Raw genomic sequence first — 23895 nt, 5'->3', positions numbered from 1 at the left:
CATGTTAAATATAAAAGACATGGAAATGTTTGGGAAATTTCGAAAATACCAAGATGTACATGACCTACTGACATGACCGTTGCAACTGCAATAATCTTCACGCTTTCCTTATGGCAAATGTGTTTGGCTGCACATATCTGCATTTGTGTAGTTAAATTATGTTTCCAGAGGCAAACCCAAGACCAGTTTTTTTGTTTTTGTTTTCTGGGTGTTTGTAGATGGGGGGGGGGTGTGGAAGAACTTGCTTTGAATAGCATGCACTACGTTAACATTTCTTCATACCTTGTCATATACTGACTTGTTGTATACTGACATTTAGGAATCACAGATGGTATTGTAGAAGGTATCATGTTAATTGACTTGTTTGACCATAATCACTCACTTTCCAATATAGCAGATGACTGTTTACATTGGAATTGCCACAACACTTAACTGAATCCCTATTAGTGACAGTGACCACCACAGAAAAGACTAAAATTTTACAGATATCCACCCAGTGATTCTGCAGCCAAGGCGCTTGTACAATATATCTTACAGCACTGTAGTGTGCTAAATTGCATATACTGCAGTATTACTAATCGCTAATTAAATTTAAACTAGTATGTGAGAATGACATACTGAGGTGAATAAATACATAAAGCAAATGGGGGGGAACAACTTTCCTCCGCTCTTGTCTGAACATATGCGCCATCACCAAAATAATATTGCGCGAGTCTGGAGCCTTCTAATATACGCGCTCGAGTCACAAAAGCGTTATTAGGCAATTAAAAGGAAAGTATCCAAGTCTAATAAATACACCAAGGGATGCACACGGCTGTTTGTGAACGGACTGGTTAGCGAAAGCGCCTTTATTATGCAAAGTGTAGCAACACGGGAAGCCATAATAATGTGGCGTAATTTATCGTGCACGTCCTTTTGTTTATATTTATTTATTTATATTGTCGTATGCCGTATGCGTGCCGTACACCCCAATCTCACAGCATAGCAATTGAGCTCTCAAACAACAACCATCAGTTGAACAATAAACGGAGTGAGATTAATATAAACTCGCTCAAAGACTCGTACACAACGCTGGACCATAGCCTCCTATATACTGATCAGTATATAGGAGGCTATGGCTGGACCCAAAACCCTTTTGCCGCCGACGCCGCGTATCGCGGTCACGAGACCATGACACCGCCGTGGAGAGCCGCCACCGAGAGCGTCTGTCATGTCGCCCGCAGCGCCACCACAGCCTTGCACAAGGGGGCGCTCTATTTCGCATCGCCATCCAATGCCTCCCGCTATCTCTCACCATGCTCCCCGAAGGAGCAATGACGTCATCCGCGGAATGCGACAGCAGCGGCCCCTAGTGGTGAGGCGTCGATCGTAGCGCCCTCTAGTGGTGTACCCTACACAATGGCTAATCCTTCTATTCATCGGAGATAATCCGACTATTGGGGGCTGCATTGGAAACAACACCCATCTTTTTAGGAGCAGCTAAGCAACCTTTTGTACTGGTCTCGAAGGCCATGACCAGCTCCGGTGGCGCAGCGGTAACGCGTGCGCTTGGAGACTGGGAGGTCCGCGGTTCGAACCCGCGGGCCGGCTGTGCCGTCTGGGGTTTTTCCTGGGTTTCCCTCAGATGTGTGATTGGCGTATGCCGGCACAGTTCCCCTGAAGTCCGTCCCATGGACGCAGCTATCCTCCCCCCGAGCGGATTCCGCTCGGTCTTCCACTTCACCCTTTCCTCTCCTCCTCTCCACCACCTTTCCCTTCCCGAGAAACATGCCGCCTAATCAGGCAGGCAGACCTCTCGGGTTCCTCCCAACGACACTCCTCCTCCCTCCTCCTCCTCGAAGGCCATGCCCTAAGTCAGTGGGCCATGAAAGTAATGAGAAGAGAGAGAGAGAGGATGCAGGAACCAGCATGCCATCCACACCCTCACTCCACCCATACGAGCCCGCACAACGCTGCGCATGCGCACCGCTTGCTCGGCGGATGGCAGGTCCCCCAAACTCACCTCGGAAAAGCGTGGAACGAAGAAGGCCGCCACTAGATACCCCACTGTTGCCGTTCCGGATCACTTCAGCGCGCTAAGTTTAGCGGCAAAATGTTTTTGTTGTTTCTGCGAATGAATCTAGCCTCTATATGTCCAAATAAAACGCGTATAACAACTTTCTGTGTCGTGTTTCACGTTTTGGTCCCGTTTTTAAATGTGTTGAGCGATCGAAAGGATCAAGTGCACGGCTGCGTGCATCACATGGCGTACCTGTCGTACCAGGCGCCGCCACTGGCGCCGCAGGCGCAGTCGTCGATTTCTCCTTCGGTGACTTGGCCTGGCTTGGACTGTGCTTCAACTGGATCTTTAGCGCGCTACAATCAAACACAAGCCAACGTCTGGTAACAATGCGGTATCTAAGGGCGGCCTCCGGCATTGCACGCATCGGGATAGGAACAAATACATGGGAAAATGGCGACCTTGGGGGACCTGGCGGATGGTATCGGTCCGCGCGGTTTTTCCTTTTCGTCACCAGATGGCGCCACAGAGTGACATGGTCTAACATGGGTCACTGGGCTTTCAGTCGGTGCGTATGTGTACTCATATTTCATGATTTTTTTATAAAAACGAAAAGTGGTAGACATATAAATTTGGTGTCTATCAATTCCTGAAATATTTCGAGAGAAAGTAAATGGAAAGTTTTTTTTTTCCGAAATGGCTATAGAAGTTTAATAAAAACCTGTTCGAAGAGGGACGAGAAAAATTGTGTATTTTTTTCACATTCGTGACGTCGCCGTAAAATACATACGACATGTATCAGAAATGTATAACATTATCCAATTCATCTCGTCTTCCTCTTTATAATGAAACCACCCGCGTTAAAATCTGCGCGATGGTTACCGAGAAAAAGCATAAAATATGTTCCATAGGAAATGCAGTGGGGCGGAGAGCTGGTATGCCCTCTTAATGCAAGTCATTGTAGCACTGGCGATGTCACCTTCAGACATGCTCATAAGGGCCTTAAACTTGTCCCAATTAACGGATTTCGTGGGGGGTTTTTTGCAGGTCATGCCGCGACATTGGACGGTAATTTCGATGGGGAACCGGTCACTGCCGCGCGTGTCTTGGATCACTTCCCCGTTCAATATAAGACGTCTTTTGAGTGGAAGCATAAGTCTGTTGTGCTGTAACGGGGATAACGGAAGAAGGTGGGCTCTCCGTTATTTACCATTATTAAGTTTGTTTCCTCAAAGTATGTGACTAAGGCTTTCCCCCTGTTGACACTGTTTTTGTCTGCCGAGAGAGGATGGTGGGCATTGAAGTCACCGCTTATTATGAGAGGTTTTGGGAGGGTATCTGTGAGTGCCCTTAGGAAATCAAGTCAGAGTTTCGCCTTTTTGTTTGATGGTACACGTTCACTATGGTGATATCCTCCATCCCCATTTTTGTCCTTACTGCGACTACTTCAGTGTCTTTGTTGCAAAGATGGGACGTCTTGAGTTGGTGCTGTGGGTGCTGCAACCCAATGAAGAGAGCTACGCATCCCTCCTTAAATGAATCTAATATTGTCGGGGCAGTATACTTCTTGAATCCAGCTAAGTTCATATGGCTCACAATCGGTTCTTGCGTACGTTCGGACGTGTGCTTTGGCATGGATGCCGCTGTTACTCCACTCAAAAGCGCACTTATGGGCCATTCCAAAAGCGGAAATCCTTTCGCTTCATTAGCCATGGCTAAGAACACTTCGATGGAGGAGCCCGCCGAGGATTTTGCAAGCAAGTTCGGCGAAGGCAGAGACGTACCAGCAACGACCTTCCGACCGCAAAGTATGCCGTCAGACCTCGACCTCCCCTTTACGAAGTTACGAGTTACAACACGCACTATGTCACCTAAAGACAAAAACAGCCCTGGGAGCCGAGGACATAACCTATCAAGCTTGGAGAAACCTCCTCCCGTGTGGTACCCAGGCCCTTCTGAATTATATCAACAAACTATGGACACCGGAAAACGTGCCTGCCTGAAACTGCCCATTCTAAAGAGGGGCAAACCAATCAACGACATACGATCCTATCGTCCCGTGTCCCTCACCTCATGTATCGCCAAACTCACAGAGCGTGTGCTGCTCAGGTGACTGTCATGGTGCCTAGAAGCCAAAGGTATCCTTCCAGACCAAATGATCGGATTCAGAACACACCTAAGTGGTGCTGACGCACTATTAGATTTCATATCCGACGTGGACTCTGCCACAAAGTGCAAAAAGAGGACCGCAGCGGTTTACTTCGACGTCGAATGTGCCTTTTACACGGTGTGAACAAACATAGTTATGCAGGCCCTCGATTCAACCAACATCGGAGGGAGGCCCGCCGATTTCATTCATGGTTTCCTCAGCAACCATACCTTTAGGGTCCGCCTGGGAATGACGCTCAGCTTACCCAGACGCCAAAATCTTGGGTCAGTGGTATCAGTGGTATCGGTGGATGATCCTGACTGTGAAGCGCCTCAAAGAGAGCACGGATCTGAAGTGCTAGACATCGCTCCGTGATAGCTGCCAAACAGAGTGTATTGTCACCAAGCAGGAGAGGTACCTATGGAGGTAGTCCTTTCTGGACAGACACTACCTTCCGGCAAACAGATGTATTGTCATCAAGCAAGAGAACTACCGTAATTTCACGCGTATAAGCCCCAGGACACGTTTTTGGGAGCCTTTCCAAACCTTTCGAGCAGATAAACCGCACTCGCAGATAAGCCGCGGGTAATACCACCCTACTGGTTTTTGCGACAAAGGAGACCATAGAGAAGGCCATAAACCCTGTGGTCCGTACCCCGGGGTAGGCATGGTGTACAACAAAGGAGCTCAGTTCTAGTGTTCTACCATGATCGGATTGTGCCCTTGTTCTGTGTTTCTCACCGATCGACGGGTCAGTGGCCTTCCAGAAGACATGAATCACTCTCACCAGTTTCGTTAAAGCTGCTTGGAGGAGCCAGGAAGGTCGGTCTACTCGAAGTTGGACGCACCCCTGTTACGCATTGTTCGTGCATTGGGAGGGCGGTGCTGTTCCAGAGACACTGTCGGCCCTTTCGTTAAAGCCGGCGTATGGGGAAAATACCAGGGCAAAATAATCATCAGATAAGCCGCACCGGTGGATAAGCCGCAGAGCGCTCGCGAGAAAAAAAATCGCCGACAAGCCGCGGCTAATACGCGTGAAATTACCGTACCTATGGAGGTAGCCCCATTTACACAGACTCTATCTTACATACCAGATAACAGCGCTCCAAAGGGAGATTGCTTTTTGCACGTGCCATACCATGCGAACAATCCTGAAACTCCGGAAGAGTCGCTACGGGGGCAGTCGTATTTCCAACTGTAGGATGGGCCAAGCGAAAGCTTGGGGGCAGTACAGTCCTAGTGGACTTACTAGAACTTGATATGCAAACAGATATAAGAAAACACCTTCCCGGAACAGCACCGCAAGCGGTACAGCCCCGACGACCTTTTTATCGGACGCGCATTCAAAGACACGGCCCACCCGTGGGCGGACCGCGTTATCAAAGGGCCCCTCTCCGGTATATGAGGGACCGGCTCCCATTTGCCGCCCATTTAGGCGGATTTGAAGGGAAACAGATACTATACGTTGCTTGTCTTTAAAGCTTCCGCAAACTCGTGAGTCTATGCTCACCTGTAAGTCAAAACGTAGGGTGTCTTATGTTTAATTAAATTTCGCACAAAAAGAACACCGAAGTGATGTATTGCTGAGAGTATTAGCTGGCCATCAACACGCCCTCTGTGTTTCTTACTGCTTTTGGTTTGAGGCATTCAGCACGTACCATCGAAAGTTACCTTACGCTGTGCATACCATCGACTTCATTTAAGACACGTTTTGAACAGGGATGGCGAAGGCGTATTATAAACGAAAAATCTGTAGGTCTTGCAAACATAAACGCAAGTTGTTTACGGGAGGTGTGACGCTCCGTCACATTATGACGTTCAAATTAATGTTAGTGCATCGATTCCATAAAACGTTGCGTGCTATTTCTTATATTTTGCGAAAGTATTCCGAACTCCAGGGTCCCAGACTTCATATGCAGGACTGTAGGCCAGTCGCTCTAGGCAACCGTCACCGTGTCGCTAGACTGGGGTCGTGGACAACGAGCAGAAACCGTGGCTGAGGAAGATCGATGGAAGCGGCAACCGAATCCTGAACCTGGAGAGCCGGACTGTAAGCCCCCGCTGAAGTCATCTTCCGTGTCTACGGCCTGAGGAAGCACGTCGGTGTCGTCAGGTCCTCATGACGTCATGGTCAGTCTATTCTTGTCGAAGCGAGGGTCAAAGTTCTGTACACTGGAAGCGTTCGGTTATTTCTGGCGTGTTCATTACTGTTGTTTATGTGTGTTTTATCATTGCTACGATATTGCATTGTGTAAATACGTATTAGATTGTGTTTGTTATCGTTAATTAGTTTATGGGCCTGATTCCTTCCCACCTCTGCGGGTGCCCACGCGAACGCATCCCTTGTTTCGGCAGTTATCACAGAGGTCTTCCTTTACGATACGTCTATAATAGAGATGGCAAAGACGTATTATAAACGGAAAGTCGGCACGTCTTATAAACGTACTACAAATTACGCCTTCTAGACGTCGCGTTAACGTCTTGATCGTCTTCTATCCCAATTTGACCAAATAAAGACGTTTCTGTGACCTTTCGTGCTACTAGGATTCTTCTCGACTGCCGCCGTTCAAAGTCCTTCCGCGACAAGCTCGTCTCGCCTGACCAGCTTCGGACAAACCACCTCTCTCAAAATACCACTTGACACACGGAGCAGTGGTGTAACTGCGGCGCTTCTCCACTACCTGCACGATAGCGGTCTCCTCAGCAGCCTGTGACATCGTGGGTGGGCGGCGGAAGACCTCTGACACCATATCGCCTTATTGTTAACTACCCCAGGGATACCCACTAATGAATTATTTAACAATCAATAGCAACCCGTCCTTTCTGGTTAACTTTTCCTGTCAAAATAAATAGATCCCCCCTCCACCGCATAGCAAATGTGCCTCAGCTTGTTTTGACAAGCTTTGGATGATATACATGAGTCACAGTGAAGTAAGGAAGGAACGTGAAAGAAGAAGTGTGAAGAAGCCACACAACACGCGCAGCACCTTCACCACGGTTTCTCTTACATCCGAACTGTCGCCAGGGAAAAGGACGATACGTCGCTACCAGAATGCTGAGACGACCTCGCCCGGAGCATGGAAGGAGTCCCGTGTCGCCTTCTGAGTCCCAATCCGAAATTACGACGAATGCACCTTCGTCACGCAACAGCACGACTGGTGCACCAAGTGACAAGAGCGTTGAACATGACTCCAGAGTAGCCCTTCGGGAGATCATCGACAGGACGCCACAGCATCGCAGGAGGAGAGTAAATGAATGGGTCCGACCGCAGGTACTCAGTTCAGCTTGTCCAAAATGGTTGGATCTGGACTATGCCGTCTCGCCCTTTCCTGATGGAAGACGCCCAAGTGGGGAAACGTGCAGGTTCTCGACAAACTTCGCTAATCTGGACTACTCCCCGTATTATGACGCGGAGGACGCACCGCAATGCAAGCAAGGCAGTAGCAGTGCAAGTGTACCGGATCAGAGTGACAGCGACAAGCGTGAGAGTCCGTCACAGAGCGTGCACGAATTGACTGAGTCAATCGCTTCAGAAGAAACGAGGCGGAACGAGAAAGGACCTAACGTGGTTCTTTTCGTCGTAGCGGCTGTTGCCATGTGCGCCATCGGCTTTTCCTCGTATCACATGTATAGCTTGTACGCTGCCCCAAAACTTGAATCCCCCAAAGTCTTCACCGCTCCCATTCGCTACAAGAAAATCGGTCTTGTGTCTGAAGCCACCAACGTGAGCACTCCAAACCGCCTAGAAGGTACGAAGAGAACGAATAGTCTGCGTCACTTTTATGCTCCTGGTGATTTATTAAGGGATACTGATAATTCGTCAACTAGTTTGAACGATGACGCACTTCCTGGCCTAACTCCCACGAAAGATGATTACGGACGGCATGCCGGGGAAAGAGTCAGTGGTATGACATCGCGGAGTAACCAAGTAAGACCCAAGGCAACCGTACACTGGACGCCGACGAGAAGTTTAGAGCACGAAGTATATCCGCTGTCTACTGCGCGCGGGAAGTTAAGGATCACCCGGAAAAGAAAAGGCAGGCACCACACCACACCCCACTCGAACAAAAAGCTGTCCTGCAAGACTAAAGCTTGTGAGCGCGAATCGACCTATCTCTCCACGTACCTGGACTGGAATGTGGATCCTTGTAAAAACTTCTACAACTTCGTTTGCAGCCGCTGGAAAAACTTGCACCCTGATTTTGGAACCACAATGGACACGCTTCTCGCTCAGAAATACGAAACTGACCTGTATCATTTGATTGTAAGGGGAGAAAGCAGTGCTCCCGACACTCTAAAGCTAGGACAGCTGATCACGACCTGCGCGCGAAAGGCTTCGTACGAGACTTATAGAACAGCGTTATCAGAGTTCCTGCGAAGCTTTAGGCTGAATGAATGGCCATTTGTGCGGGACACAAAGAATTTGTTGAATGTCTGGAAGTCTGCGAGTCTATTACTGCGAGATCTAGGTCTGGCTACAATTGTGTCTGTGGCTGTCGCTGGGGATCCAAACAGGGAAAACCGATTTATCATTTCCGTTGGTGAGCCTAGCTTGTTGTTCGGCCAGTACGGAACAAAAGACAGCCGCTTACCCAACTGGTACAGCAAAGCTGTTAAGGAAACTCTGACCGTCGTCACTCGTGCGAAAAACACGGAAGTTTTGAAAGGGATACTGTACTTTTCTGAAAAATTGGCCGACGTTACAGTGAACCGAGGCTGCGAAACCCTATCTACGCGCCGATACAAGGTGGTATACCTCAAGGAGTACAGCTATCTCACGCAGTTGCTGACATACGTCTTCCAGAACATTTCCACTGTTCACGGCAGGACGAGAATACTTGTCAAGTCCGAAACGTACCTTAAGTCATTGCGGAAGGCCATGCACTCGAGCAAGCCCATTGACATTCTAAATTATATAGGCTTCCGTGCCATCATGCACATATCGCCGCTTCTTGAAGATAAGACTAAGAAAATCTCAACGATACAGATGAGGGAGCTTTCCGGAATCTTGCAGCCTACTTGGCCGAGGTGGAGAAGGTGCTTACGAATGTTCGAGCACGTCCTGCCTACCTTCTACTTACGAACATTTGCGCGAATGAACCAACATAACACCAATGAGGCCGTCATATGGGCGTCGATCAGGGAGATTCAAGCAGCATTGGCTAATGATCTTAATAGCGCGACATGGATGAGCATTGACGACAAGGTCATGCTGAAGAACAAGATTGCGAATATCCAAATGACAGGTTTCTCCAACGTTCTCGGTCATCTGTCGTACCAACCTTCAGCAGCTAGGACGTGGCCGATGCTAAACCACAGAAATGCAATCAGCATTTACGTATTGCTAGCTAAGGAATACTTTAGACAGCAGCTCTCGAAAATACTTCACACTCGAAAACACGTAGCCAGTGAGTGGAAGGGGTCTGTTTTCGATACTGAACCTTCCTTCGATGCGGAGTCGAAAGTTATCTTCATCCCTTCGATCATGTTTGACCAGCGTTATCTGGTCGACAACGAAACTGCGCTTCTCCAAATTCCACGGGTAACCACGAAACTTCTGGGCGCATTGTTTCAAGCCATGCACCAGTACAACTACCCCAAAGACAGGCTTACGTGGTCCGTAGATACGTTGATGGGCTACCACGACGTGCAGAAGTGCGTTCAGAAGCATTATGAACTGGAGTCGCAGCAGAAGATACGCAACGGTGTCACTTCTGAACTGAACACCATGAACAGCATGTCGCTGCTTGTTGCACAAAAATTTTTTTCTGAAGAAAGCGAACGATATCAACATCGACAGTTATGGTCTCCTCACAGGAAGGAACATCACAGTGAACCAATTGTTCTTTATCTTGTACGCAAAGGGGTTCTGCCAGACGATGGACGTAGAACGCACGAAGCAACTAGCCCTGGAGTCAGAGAAGAGCGTTAGTTTTCAACGTGTGAATGGTCCCCTCCGTAATTCGCTTCGTTTTTCATCTTTCTGGGGATGCGCCACAGATGCACCGATGAATCCGAAATCGAAGTGCCCCATGTGGGCATAGTGAGGACATCAGCAAAATGTTGGTCAGTATATGACGTATGATGTAGAGCTTCCTCTTCTGGTGAAATTAAAATATCAACGATAATTGCTGCAACCCGTTGTTTCGTTGTCATTTCACCCAATAAGTGAATCGACAACTCCCAATCAATGATGCTGATTGGGGGGTCTCACAAGTGAATCAAGGAATATCTTACATCGGCCAGAAAATATCGCTGATTGTTATTCTTTCGTAAGCGGAGCTTGTACACACTGTAGGTACAAGTCATCTGTAAAGTAATGCATTAAAGGATGAGTGCGTAAAAGTAACTTCGCAGGTGTGTCGTGAACTTTGGAGAATCGACTACCTTTCACCGCATGGTGAAGCGCTGTGCATGCCACAGTTTTAGATAACTGCTGAAAGGAAGACACCGGGACAATGTCAGTGTTCTACCCGTTACCGAAATATGATATCGCGATACCGATACTCGTTACTTGTGTAAAAAGTATCGAAATACCGATATCGATACTTCTTTTTTAAAGTAACGGAGTACCGCTACCGTTACTTAAAAGGCGTCAACGCGATACTTTGCCCGATACTTCTGTTGGAAATACGAAGACGATGCATGATAGATGGTGGTGGTGGTGGTGGTGAAGGGGCTTGCCGTTGTCGGCCTCACGTATGTGGGCAACGTCACGACTGACGCCCTGGGGAAATGTGCGTCCTGGCCGACTTCTGGGGAACTGTGCCGACATATGTCTGAAAGCGTCTGAGGAAAAACCCCAGACAGCACAGCCGGCACCGGGATTCGAACCCGGGTACCTCCCAGGATGCATGATAGAAATGTCGCTTACGTATACACATCATTTGCATAATAGCCAATTGGGAGAAGACAGTTTTAGAGTAAGAACACAGCACATTATAGCTCGGACACTTTGCTTGACTTTTATCAATAGTTGGTTCTGTGCGTCGTTTTCCAAGCAAGAAATAGCGATCCGCGTGTAGTTTACGCGAAATAGAAAAATGAACTTGTGTATGGCTCTATGATTTTCTGTCGCAGGCTTAGGCCTTTTCTCCGATGAGCAGTGTTTTGTATGCGATGTTGCGTGTCTGGACTTGTTTAGCAGTGTCTTTCTTGTTGCAATTTTTACCCCCTGCTAGTGTCATCTTGTTGTCGGTTAGCCGTTGAATTTCATAGCGATGTACGTTGACGCTGCAATTATTCCTGAGCGCTCCGTCTTAAGCCTTTTCCCTGCTGTGTTTTCTATGTGCTGTCGTGTGTGTGGACTTGATTAGCAGTACCTTTTTTGTTGCACTTTTCACCCGTAAAAATTCAGCGTATATCGTATTATGCTGCCCGAGTAGAAGTGATTTTCCCTGATCGCGTAAGGTAATTTGTGTATACCTTTGTAATTTTTCACGGCTCTTTCTTCTTTCACTGCTTTTACTCAGAATCTAGATGAGGGGAAACAGTCAGCATCCAGGTAGAGCAGAAGGAAGCCGCTTGGCAAAGCTGAGTTCAGGAGAATTGAATTTGTTTGTTATTTGTTTTTGTTAGATGTTGTTGAGTGTCAGTATTCCCTTTGCTTGATATGTTGATGGAGTAAGCTGTTTGCAGTTATAAGCATTTGTGCAGAAATGCTGGTATCTGAGCGTGGAGGAGAAATTCCTATAAAGCACGTCTCCTTGTGCATTCCTGAGCTGCTGTCTGTGTGCGCGCGCGCGTGTGTGCTTTTTTCCTGCTTTGTGACGTCATCATGGCATGTTGGGGCTTGTTTAGCAGTGTCTTCCTTGTTACAATTTTACCCGCCGCTAGTATCTTGTTGTTATCTTGTGTTAGCCGTTGAGTTCCGTAGCGATGTGTGGTGACTCCGCTATTATTCCTGAGCGCTCCGTCTTAAGCCTTTTCCCTGCACGCTTAAAGGGATTTGTCTGCCCTTGTCCTGCGCTTTCTTTACGCAAGGACAATGCTGTTGTGTATGTAGCATTATGCAAGAATTATCTGATGGCAGAAATTGGTGTCTTTTTCTTAGTTTATTAGCCTGTGCTTCGGTTTTTGAAGTCATAGCAATTCCAGCACAAGTGCGCGCAATTTTTCGCTGCTCTTTTTTTTTTTTTTCACCGATTTTACGCAGAAGACAGCCGGGTCATTCCAGGCCAAATCACCCAAAGGTCGTGTTCGACCCCCCTCAGTTTTGCGTCCAAAAATTATCATGAACTCCTTACTGCAAATAAATAAATTTTCCCCAGTTTTACTGGAGAGTGTTGAACCGTTGTCGATTTAGGCGGGGTCAAAGTTCATCAGAATCGCTACGAACCATGCTACGAAAAAAGTTACCTACTGAGCAGGATTTTGCGTCTAGGTGGACTTTAGTGACATAGAATGAAAGGACGTGGCCCTAACATTCTGCCAATTTCAAGTTCTCCCCTCGTGTTTCAGTTTGGGCCAGCGAAACAGGGATGCTTTTTGGCGCTATTTCTTACAACTTTGCGCCTTGCTAAGGGCACTTTACGCACTGGCTGGAAGGGACAAATAAATTCCGCGTGTTCTGGACCTTCCATACTTCAAAATCACGTGTTTTGAAGGCCGACCACACAATATTTTTTGCCCCATTTAATCTCACATGCCGTACTTTTGGTAAAGTTGGCCGTTTTCAACGCCATTTTTGAAAATGAAGCGGTCGGCCGAGAACAATCCAAATAGATAGAGATGACAGGTCAATATCTATACTAAAGCATATAAAAAATTGAGAAGGTACTTTTTGATAAAGGCGAGAAAATAATTTTTATATCCCACCCGCTCTACGCATAGTTACGCTGAACGGCGCACGGGTGGGTCCCGAGGCTTGGTTCAGCGAATAACGTTTTTCCGTGTGGTGAAGTTTCCCTATCCATTATCGACGACCAGAACAGACATTATATGCAGCTAAGTCACATCTATGCTACTACCGCGTACTAGCCCGAGACGCTCATGTGGTGCTTGCTAATGTATCCACACCGAACAGCTGGCTGATGATGATCACCCAAGCAGGCTGGAATGATAATAATACCCCTGTCACACGGGCATTTCGATCCTTCTCGAATCCGATCTGCATCGGACTTCCCGAGCACGCTCGAGTTTTGACGCTGCTACACGGCCACTTTCAATGCGCATTGACTGGTTGACCTGTGCAAATGAATAAACGGAACTCATTAATTTCGCGTTTCCTATATAACAGCGATATTAGTGGTAGTAATATATCGTATACCGATGTAAGCATCATTTGTAGCTTCGCGCGCATGTCCGTCTTAAGTTCACCGGGGTCGAGGATGCAAATGGCGTCCGTCGAGCCGTCTTGAAATTCTCAATCCTGTTATGGGAACTGTCTTGAGTCAAGCAGGATCAAAGTTCGATCCTGCTTGGAAGCGGCCGTGTAGCACCATCCGATCTGCATTGGGTTCAAGCAGGTTCGGTCGAGCAGGATCGAAAATGCCCGTGTGACAGGGGTATAACAGTTTATTTGCAATTCACACAGTCTACATATTTTTATTTTAGCAATTGTAATAGTTTCAAGTAAAGCAAAAAGATACCCACATAAATGTATGCACAACGGTTTCATTATTATTTCCTATTTTCTTTTCAAACTTTAAAAAGCTAAGGCGACCATTGGTAGGGTATCTCATTAAAAGTGACCACTACAATTTCCTCTCTACGGCGAAAAGATAGGTATTGAACGCTGCTCCGACTCAAGTTTCCGTGCGTGCCACCCAATTTCATACTGCAGTCCTGCATTTTGCACGCGCGCATTTGCTGACGTTCCTACTTCGGCCATTGTTCAACACAACGACTTCAGCAAGAAACTTGGAGCAATAACAATCTTTCTGGTTACACATGTGAGAAAGACGATCATAAACTAATCTGCTGAGCCGCGGGTGAGCTCTCCTAGCCGATTTCAAGGCCATGTGTTAAAGGTTGCGTGGATGTACGAGCGCGTTTTTGGAGGCTACAATGCAGCAAAAGCCATCAGCTCACAACGTGACCTGCGTTGCTATTAATCATAAGAAACGCGCATTTGAAGGGATAATATGGTTTGCTCATAATGTTCCTTGTGAGTGTGAAAGCATCGGTGTCGTTTCTTATGACTACCACTTTAAAACGCCGCGAATGAAAGACTCTGAGAAACACCTTCTAACAATACTTACCAATGCACTGACAACAATAAAACTACACAGTTTACTAACAAAAGGGCTGGCAAAAAAGAGGACATGCTCATATCGGGCCGCAGGACGTGGGTTGTAGAACCTAGGCACGCGATCTGTTCGCGCGCCTCACAGGGAGCCGTCTCGTGCGGCCCGCGTAACCATGTGGGACACAAAAAATATTTTCTCGCCCTTATCCAAAAGTACCTTCTCAATTTTTTGTATGTTTTAGTATAGATATTTATCTGCCATCTCCATCTATTTGGATTGTTCTCGGCAGACCGCATCATTTTCAAAAATGGCATTGAAAACAGCCAACTTTACCAATAGTACGGCATATGGGATTAAATGGGGCAAAAAGTATTGTGTGGTCGGCCTTCAAAACATGTGATTTTGAAGTATGGAAGGTCCAGAACACGCGGAATTTATTTGTCCATTCCAGCCTGTGCGAAAAGTGCCCTTAGCAAGCCCTTAACCGAAAATCAAACACGAGGGAAGAACTTGATATTGGCAGAATGTTAGGGCCACGCTCTTTCATTCTATGTCACTAAAGTCCACCTAGAGGCAAAACCCTGCTCAGTAGGTAACTTTTTCGTAGCATGGTTTTCGCGATTCTGACGAACTTTGACCCCGCCTAAATCGACAACGGTTCAACATTGTCCAGTAAAACTCAGAAAAAATTTCTTTATTTGCAATAAGGAGTCCATGATAAATTTTGGAAACAAAACTGAAGGGGGTCGAGCACGACCTTTGGGTGATTTGGTCTGAAATGACCCAGCCGCATGGTAAAGCAGAATTCATGAGAAGAGGGTTTGTATGTTTTTTGTTTGTTAGATATCATTAGGAGCTCGGTATGTTGAAGAAGTCAGCTATTTGCAGTTATAGGTATTTGTGCAGAAATGCTAGCACCTGAGCGCAGGCCAGAAATTCCTATGAAGCACGCCACCCTCAGTGTAAATTAATTATTTTGGATATGAGTCTGCTTCACTGCATGACAAGACTGAAATGAGAAGAGAAAAAATTGGAGCGCTTGATTAATAGTGATCCAAGTAATAGGGCAATTATAGTTTCCATAGCAAGTAGAATGTTAAGGCTCCTAAATTATAGTTGAGCTCGTTAAGAGTAGCGCGGACTTTTTGTGATAGTCTTTCTAAACTGCAATGCAATAATGAAAATCATTAATATAGTAGGAGTGCAATCACATCATATATCTGTTCCCGTAAAGGCGTTCTGTCTTGAGCTCTGCCGTGCGCGAATGGAACTTTGTCCCCAGGCTTTCGTGCTTTTTGCTCGCAGGTGTAGCCTCAGACAACCAGTATATGAGGATAGAATAGGTTGTGCGCCATGTAGTATTACATAAGCCTGGTGATGATGTTGAGCATTCCAGGGTCTCAATTATTATTTAAAAGAGCAGTGGTAGTTTACTGTTGTTGGGATCCTAATGATTGAAAGTACCACAGGTACCATGATAAGCATTTGGGGTGAAAATCGCTAATATCAGCGTTCATGCACGGTTCTTTTTTGTTGCTTGTTTTGTTGTTTTAATGTAAGAATGAATATCATTAAGAGTAGGAAAAAAGAAATAATCTTGCAATTCAATAAATAATAGGAGTGTTTGTCTTTGCTGCTGCCATCTTCAGACAGGATGTGATGACGTCACGCAGTGGCTCTATGTTCCAGGTATCTGTAGCAATGCATTGACCGTTAGCGGAGAAAAAGTGTAGCAATAGAAAAATGGGAGGTTGGTCGATGGTGTGCATTTTCCTGGACGGATTTATGATGAGCACTGTTTTTTTAATAATAAGAGGAGTGTGTGTGTGTGTTTAGAAATAGTTTGATCCTGGGGAGTGTGTTTTCACTTTGTTCAAGTGTTTCTCTGTGCTTTTGTTCCTCTTGTTGTCTGACAAACATGCAATTTTTCACGGCATGACAGTGCTCACAATGTCCTGACATGCCCAGACCTGTTCTGTCATGCTTTCTGTCTACATGTAGTTCTGTATTTTTTTTCTTTTTGACAAGGAACATTCTTGTTGAAGCACTGCCATGTTGATAGTGCTGCCCTGAATGGGAGTAGAGCTAGAATGATTCTTAATAATTTTACGATTCAATTAATTCAGAGAGTAACCGCAAGGGGGACAGGTGCGTGGCTCTATTCAGGAGGAACAAAACGTCATTATTCAGTTATCACCCTGGCTCTCGGATGGGACGGACATGTCTCCTGAGCTCGTCGTATTTAGCCATTGATGGAGTTACGTGTTAGGATATTTTGTTCTTTCCTGTATTCGTAAGTCTCATTTAGTAAGACTTTGGGATTGAAATGTTAATTCCTATGATCGCCTTTCATGTCTGGTGCTTTTCTGCAATAGTTTTTCTGCTTCCTATGCAATCGTTATAGTAGAATAAAGGAAATAATCTTGGGATAGTGGTTCAATCAATAACAGGTCCCCTGTCTACAGTGTACGCGTCCTTGAACCATGCAGCTGCATGCCTGGGTGATGACGTCACGCCGTGGCTCTATTGTTTCAGGTGGACCTTGTCCAGGGCAGTTGGGGGTTGAGCATTAGTGGAAAAAACAGTGTAGCCCTGAGACAACAGGATGATGTCACGACCAATGAGGAACGCCCGCAGAGGGTGCAAGGATTCACTTCTCTCTTGGTCACTGGCGAGTGTGGATGCGTTGATTCTGCTCCTAGCAATTGCGTTGGCCATTAGTGGAAAAGTGTAGCCTCGGGTCGGATACAGTTTGCCTCTGACGGGGTGCGGATGTGTGGTTCGTCACTGGTGAATGGTGTGCGACGATCCTGGTGGATTTTGTGTCGAGGGGATTTACAATGAGGGAATACAGTGTACGTGAAAAATGATGGTGAGTGTCTTTTTCACTCTGTTCAAATGTTTTTCTGTGTTTGCTTTCCTCTGTTGCCCGGCAGTCGAGCGATTTTTCCTCGTGTAACAGCACTCACTGAGCAATGTCCTGACACGCCCTGACCTGCATGCTTTCCTTTGTTAATGCTCTGTATTTTTTTTCTTTTTTGGACACGAAAGGTTCATGTTGATCGTTCTTGTCTTGACGATGACGCTAGTGCTGCTGCACCCTTGATTTAAATGGGAATAATGCCAGAACGATTCTTAATAATTTTGCAAATAAATTAGTTCAGAAAGTAACCGCAAGAGGGACAGATGCATGACTTTATAGAGGAGAAAAAAAGCATTACGATTCAGTTCTGTGCCTGGCTGTCGGATGAAGCAGACGCATCGTTCTGCGCTCTCCGTGACTCCTGTTGTGGTGGGCTGATTTGTTGCATAACTAATTATTTTGCACGTGATAACTTTGTCCCCCTTTTGTACGATTTTCATGCCCGTGCATGTCGGGTGCTGGTTGCTGTTGTCCAGGCATCCCCGCCATTTTCTATCTTCTGCAAAAGCCGCCTTGGAAACAAGAGTAGCGCTGGCGTGATTCTTAATAATTTTGTCATGAGATTAGTTGAGATAGTAACCACTAGGGGGTGCAGATGCGGGACTTTATAGAGGAGAAAAAAGTATTACGAGTCAGTTCTCTGCCTGGCTGTCAGATGGAGCAGTCGCATCGTTCTGCGCTCCCCGTGACTGCTGTTGTGGTGGGCTGCTTTGCTTCTGTGCCTGATTGTTTTTGTTTTTAGCTAGTGATGGTTAGCATATTTACTCTTGCTTTCACAGTAGTTTGCATTCGTCTGTATTATGAGTGTTTTTCTCCTTGCATGTCCCGGGCTGTCCTCCCCTGCCCAGACATGCCATGATGATGTCACAGCTGATGTCACAGGATGTCCGGAACTGGCGGTCACAGCTGTGATGCTTTGCAACCTGCCTCTGTGCTCCGTCGCCCAGCTATGATCAGCGGCCGTTCTGGACCGCTTTCTTCAAGATGGCGTCATTTATCTTCAACTAAACTCTTTCTCTCCAGTCTATTTCGATCTATTCATTTTATTTTCTACCTATTTTTTATCAGCTCAAGTAGCCGGCAACTCACACAGTGGTCTGGACACGTCTTAGATGCTCCCCAATTAGTGTAATGACTCACTGAATGATCCTAATTAATGTGGGGGGTCCCAAATTGCTGTAATTGCTAATTAATGGCGTCCAGGCTACTGTGTGAGTTGCCCGCTTCTTAAGCTGACCATATACTACTAACGTATTCAGTTACAAAAATTGATAACTCGTTCCTTTCCTTCGTTTATGCTCGACTTGAACCTGGTCGACATGGTAAATTACTATGTGGAAATTCCCGAAATTCCGTGCGCTTCAAACATGTGGTGACCTGACCTGGATGTTCAGCTCCTGGGAGCCTCTGGTTGGATCTAGGACATTTCGGTGCAGGACATTTCGGTGCGGACATTTCGGTGCACGGACGTTCCGGTGCACGGACGTTTCGGTGCACGGACATTTCGGTGCAAAGCGTTACAGCGGCGGGGGATCACTGCAACGTGGGTTCCGGGAAAAATAGTCCCGGGAATGACTGTCACGATGTCGACATATCGTAATAAACAAAATGAAGAGGGCGGCTTGGCATCAAAAGTAGTGCTGTCAGAATATTTGGATTACATAGAGAAGAACGTGCTTTTTGTATTTTTTGTGTGTACTATTATACATTTAAGACATGATCTGCATGTGTTCGTGGTCTGTCGTGGCTTTTAAACTTTTGGAGCATTTTCTTCTTTAATAGTTTGCACCCACCGTTCTAGTCGGTGCTGTACAGATATTCATTTTTTTATTTCCTTTTTCAGGAATAGATGAAGAATTGCTTTGTCATTTCGTAGTGAGTATTATCTCGAAGAGGGTATCTTCAAGGTACGGATATTATGCAATCTGAATTCCGTCCGTTGAGGACGTGCCGGTTACATCTTTGGTGGAAACATATTAGACGCTATTCCCCTTGTATTCCAAAAAGTTACCAAGTTACCATGTCTCGGCGTTCAGAAGGGAATATAGCAGTTCCTGTGTTCACATTTGGATAAAAAACTCTGCACCTTCCGCCGTGGCTCTTGACGTTTGCATAAATGGAATAAAAGTCTTCAAGCATGAAATAAGCTGCTTTATCGCATTATGGCCATCCCGTGAGTGATTGATTGTGATGAACCATGTTAAAATACACGAGCAAAATATTGTTGATTATTAAAATTAAATTTATGACTATCGCATCTTACTTTAGCAATACTTTCCACAACCGGCTCTTCGACATACCTATATGAAGCATAAGTGCATAACCCATGAAAGCACTGCTTTTACTGTTGAAAAGACGACCAGTTTATGGTTAGCGAGTCTACCAGCTTTTGGAGGGGCACCACGGTAATATTATATGGTTGTTTAGGCCTTGAAAATACGTGGCCATCACCGAAGAAAAAATATGTTGGAATACAAGGGGAATATCGTCTAATCAAATGCTTCCACCAAAGTTGTAACCGGCACGTCCTCAACAAATGGAATTCAAATTGTATAATATTAGTACGTTGAAGGTGCCCCCTTCGAGACTCACTACAAATTTAAAAAGCAATTCTTTATACTCTTGAAAAAATAAATAAAGAAATGAATATCCGTACAGCACCGACCAGAACATGGGGCGCAAAATATTAAAAAAGAAAATGCCCCAAAAGTCTAAAAGTCACGACAGACCACGAACACATGTACATCAGATCTTAAACCTATAATACTGCACAAAAATACATAAAGCACGTTCTTCTCTATATAAACCGAATTTCTTGACAACACTGCTTTCGATGCCAAGCCGCCCTCTTCCTATTGTCACGTCGTATTCAAATTTGTAGAAGCGTGCTCAGGTACGCGTCTTCAATATTTTTGTTAGCTGTAGCAGTTACCGTATCAATCGAATACTTCGTGGAGCCAATGCCTTGTAGGGAGGAGACAGCCCGAGAACTGTGGCTGATTGATGGTTTACAACCGGGGCAGGGGACATGTTTATTAAAAAAAGGAAGGAATCATGCAAAGAGCCAGCTTACACAACGGCTTATAGACGTTGGTGCAGCGTTTATCAGTTCACATAAACGAAGAATTGCGCAGACGTCGTGCAACCTCCTAACAGTGGTGCAAAAATAAGGGAATAAAGGCAGCTGTTTACCTTGAATTTACAGGGAAAAAAATGAAAGTCAGCCTCATTACTAATCAGGCGCATCCTCTTTCCAATACATGCATCAAACAAAAATGGATGTATTTGATGCAGCCTTTTTTCACAGCAATTTCAAAGAGTCTTTGCACAGCAATTTTTCAGTCTTGCCACAGAGGCTCTCTCGAGGAAACGCACCAAAAATAACCGATGCCCATTTCGAGTACCAACTATTCTTCAAAGCGAACTCCACGTAAATTATCGGACCAAATAAAGCACGTGTGAATTGTGATTTTGACATGGTTGTGGCTCTGTAATAGCATGGTAACGTGGAGTAGCTCGTTACTGTGGAGTACCGGGAACGCCTTTCCTTTTGCTGCTTTGGTACTAGTAACGTATTTAGTTACTTTTTTTTTCGTGGTAACGAGTAACGGTATCTAGTTCATTTTTTTCGGTAACGTGTACAAGTCTGGTTGCAGTTCGGTGAGCTTAACTCCAAACTTGCGACTGGAACCGTGGCGGCCGCAAAATCGCGGCAGTTACCTCACGAAGGTAGAAATTTGGGGCTGCAAGTTTTTATTCATAGTTACCTCACGAACTGGGATAGGAGTGCTACCTGAAGAAAGTACTATGTGTGCTAAATAAAAACAGTGGTGTATAATTCAACTAGAGCCCTGTACGGGCAGACTTTTCCGCGCCCGACCCGGCCCGGGCGCATCGAAAAATGGCCCGCGCCCGTACCTTCATGTTTTTGTGCGGGCCGGCCCGGTGGCCCTGTGAGTAGAGTCCTGCCCGACCCGGCCCGGTGACTCAGCGAACACAGCCCGCGGCCCGGCCCGGTGACTCGCGAGTAGATCCTGGCCTAGTATTTCCAGCCGTGACATACGCGTTTCTAGCGCTTATCAAACAAATTGATAAGTAACTTAAAGAAGAGAAGACAATGCCACAAACATAAAAGTGCTGGCGGTTTAACACCGCAACAGCACGAGTCACATTAAATCCAGAACGTACGTTATCGCGTTATCGTTGCACTATCAAGTTTTTGTGGAGGCAGATGATGTTGTGGACAAACTCCTTCTCCCAGTCCCTACCTCTCTCACCAAGCCTTATGAATGTGATTGCGAAATAGGTAAGGAGTCAGGATAATGTGAAGTGGCTTTGAGAATGTTCTAGAGGGTCGAATCATACGCATAATGCAGTGTCATTTGCTTGTTTTTTGCAAATATATGCACAGCAATGACGCAAGCACGTGATTATATGAACTAATAGTTCTTCATTGTGTGGAACTATAGCTGCGTGATCAGGCAGAGCCTGACTCCCGGAAACATGTTTGTCGGCCCCGGCCTGGAGCGCCCCGCGGTGCTGACGTCTTTTGTCGGCCCGGGCTCGGCGGCTCGGCCCGGAGCACAAAGCCAATAACAAGCCCGGCCCGGGTACGGGGGCCCGTGCACGTGCAGGGCTCTAAATTCAACCTCAACAGCGGCTCTCAAATATCGCATTACCGACTACCATAATCGTCCAGTGGTTTTTTATTTATTTTTTTTCACTTCTTTTCCATTTGAGCAACTTTTAGCAGACACGGAATGCCTCGTTGTGGACTCCTGGAGGCGGACGGAGAGGATAATTCAAGCTATGGTGTTGTTCGTTCAATGGCAGTTATCGTGAAGAATCCCTCCCAGAATTCAAGGGTTTAAAAGGCGGCTCCAAATTCAATGGTAGAGAGTAGTAGTATTAGAGCAGATGCGGCGCCAGGAGGTGTTTGCGCGGCCGTGTCAGAGATAGGGTTGTGACGTCAGACGTTTGCATGCATGGACAAATGGGCAAGGCATAAAGCCTTTCAGTAAAATTTAATTGCATTTCAAAAGCATTTTGCTAAAAATTAACCGCCAAAGATGGGCCATAAAGCTGCCACATCGAAGCTTGTTTGGCAGAACTCCTCAAAGTGCAAGATATTTTTGTATCGAGGGAGTGAACTACGAAGCTATTTGTGTCACGCATGACAATAGGCAGTTTTAGGATTATAGCTACCCGAGAGCTTTGGGATCTCAACGAAATAAGAGACTGTCACTGGATGCAGACCAAACTGTGTCTTGCACTGCGCACAGTGATGGAAGTGCCTCGAAGCGTTCTGGCACACATTGGCGCAGGAAAAATCGAATTTTGGCGCAGCATGGCGCAGCTTAGCGATCCGCTGTCGGAAAGCCTCGGGTGTGTATGATCACGCATTTATGATGTGGAATGAGCGCTTTCCACGGTAATTGCAGTTTCATTTTGTCTTGGGCAATTTTCACACAATTTAGAGCGCGAGCTCGAGGAGCCACGAGCCTAACCTGTTTCCAAGTCAGTGCGTAGCGGTCAGTGCAGTGCGTGTCCACATACAATGGACACGCACTGGCTAGTAAGTCGCTGTGACAGCTTCCTCTCACGTTTAAACTTTGTCAAACACTGCATGGTTCACATCGTTTACTGCAGGTTTCGCTTTCTCGTGACGCGCACGACCTCCGTAGACTGTGAAGTAGTCGCCTGCTCCGCGTTTTGGCGCAACTTTGGCGCAAATGCAGCAAAAACACCTTCCACACCGCAGGCTGGCACAGCACCCAGTGATTGGCGCAAATGGCGCAGCACTTGGGCCCTAAAGAGCATGGATATCTCTAACAGTAGTACAGTGCATAGCATATTGTATGTTTACACTACAACGATTATCCTGTGTGGATCTGCTGTCATGTCCTAAGCTAAGTTTAGGCATGCAGTATCACTGAACATCCTACGTTCATCCTGTATGTATAGGGCCAGAAGCTTTCGGGTTTTACTCTTTTTCAGATTTGGGGAGTAAAAATCGGGGAAATACGTTTATACCCTAAATTCCTGCAAATATCGTGTGAAATTATTTGCACTGTGCTAGTGCATTGTGGTGCAGGGAGAAATCGGATCTTATATTAGGACGAGAAGGTTTTGGGAAATACTTTTTTCTCAATTTGGGGTGTAAAAATCGGGTGCTATATATTGGATGGCCAAATTCATGCAAATTCAGATGACTGACAGCAGGATGCATTTTCCAGTCCAAAAGCTTTATTTTATATCGGTACAGTGGCAGGATTCCTTACTATTAATATGTAGTGCGCAACCAGAAAAGGAATTTTTTCTTAAATGCATCACTTCAATGCTTCTAATACAACAGCAAAACCTTACAACACAGCTATGATATGGTAACACATGTACTCTCTCAAAATGTTTTAAAAATTCAAAGGAATGAAGGTACAATTGTTAATATGATGTCATCTGTAGTTACCATCCTTTGTTAACAATACAGCATAATTGCCTGCCATCCTCAATGTCTCTGCACCCATTGACGAACGGTCGGGCCTCTGAACGTAACGCAGCTGGCTGAAGGTGCGCTCAACGTCACAACTCCCATTGGGGATACACAGTAAGCTCAGAGCTGCTGACCTCAGATTAG

The 23895-nt window shown here is 46.1% G+C and overlaps 1 protein-coding gene across 1 annotated transcript; it reads left to right on the top strand.

Moving 5' to 3' along the window:
* The first annotated feature begins 7122 nt into the window (after positions 1–7122).
* On the top strand, positions 7123–10285 carry LOC135383083 (uncharacterized). Its single transcript, XM_064612705.1, has one exon. The coding sequence runs from the start codon at positions 7201–7203 to the stop codon at positions 10078–10080; it is 2880 nt and encodes a 959-aa protein (XP_064468775.1). The 5' UTR covers positions 7123–7200; the 3' UTR covers positions 10081–10285.
* Positions 10286–23895: the final 13610 nt, after the last annotated feature.

The sequence above is a fragment of the Ornithodoros turicata genome, chromosome 2 (genome assembly GCF_037126465.1).
Source record: "Ornithodoros turicata isolate Travis chromosome 2, ASM3712646v1, whole genome shotgun sequence".
NCBI lineage: Eukaryota > Metazoa > Arthropoda > Arachnida > Ixodida > Argasidae > Ornithodoros > Ornithodoros turicata.
This window is presented reverse-complemented; position numbering and strand designations above follow the sequence as displayed.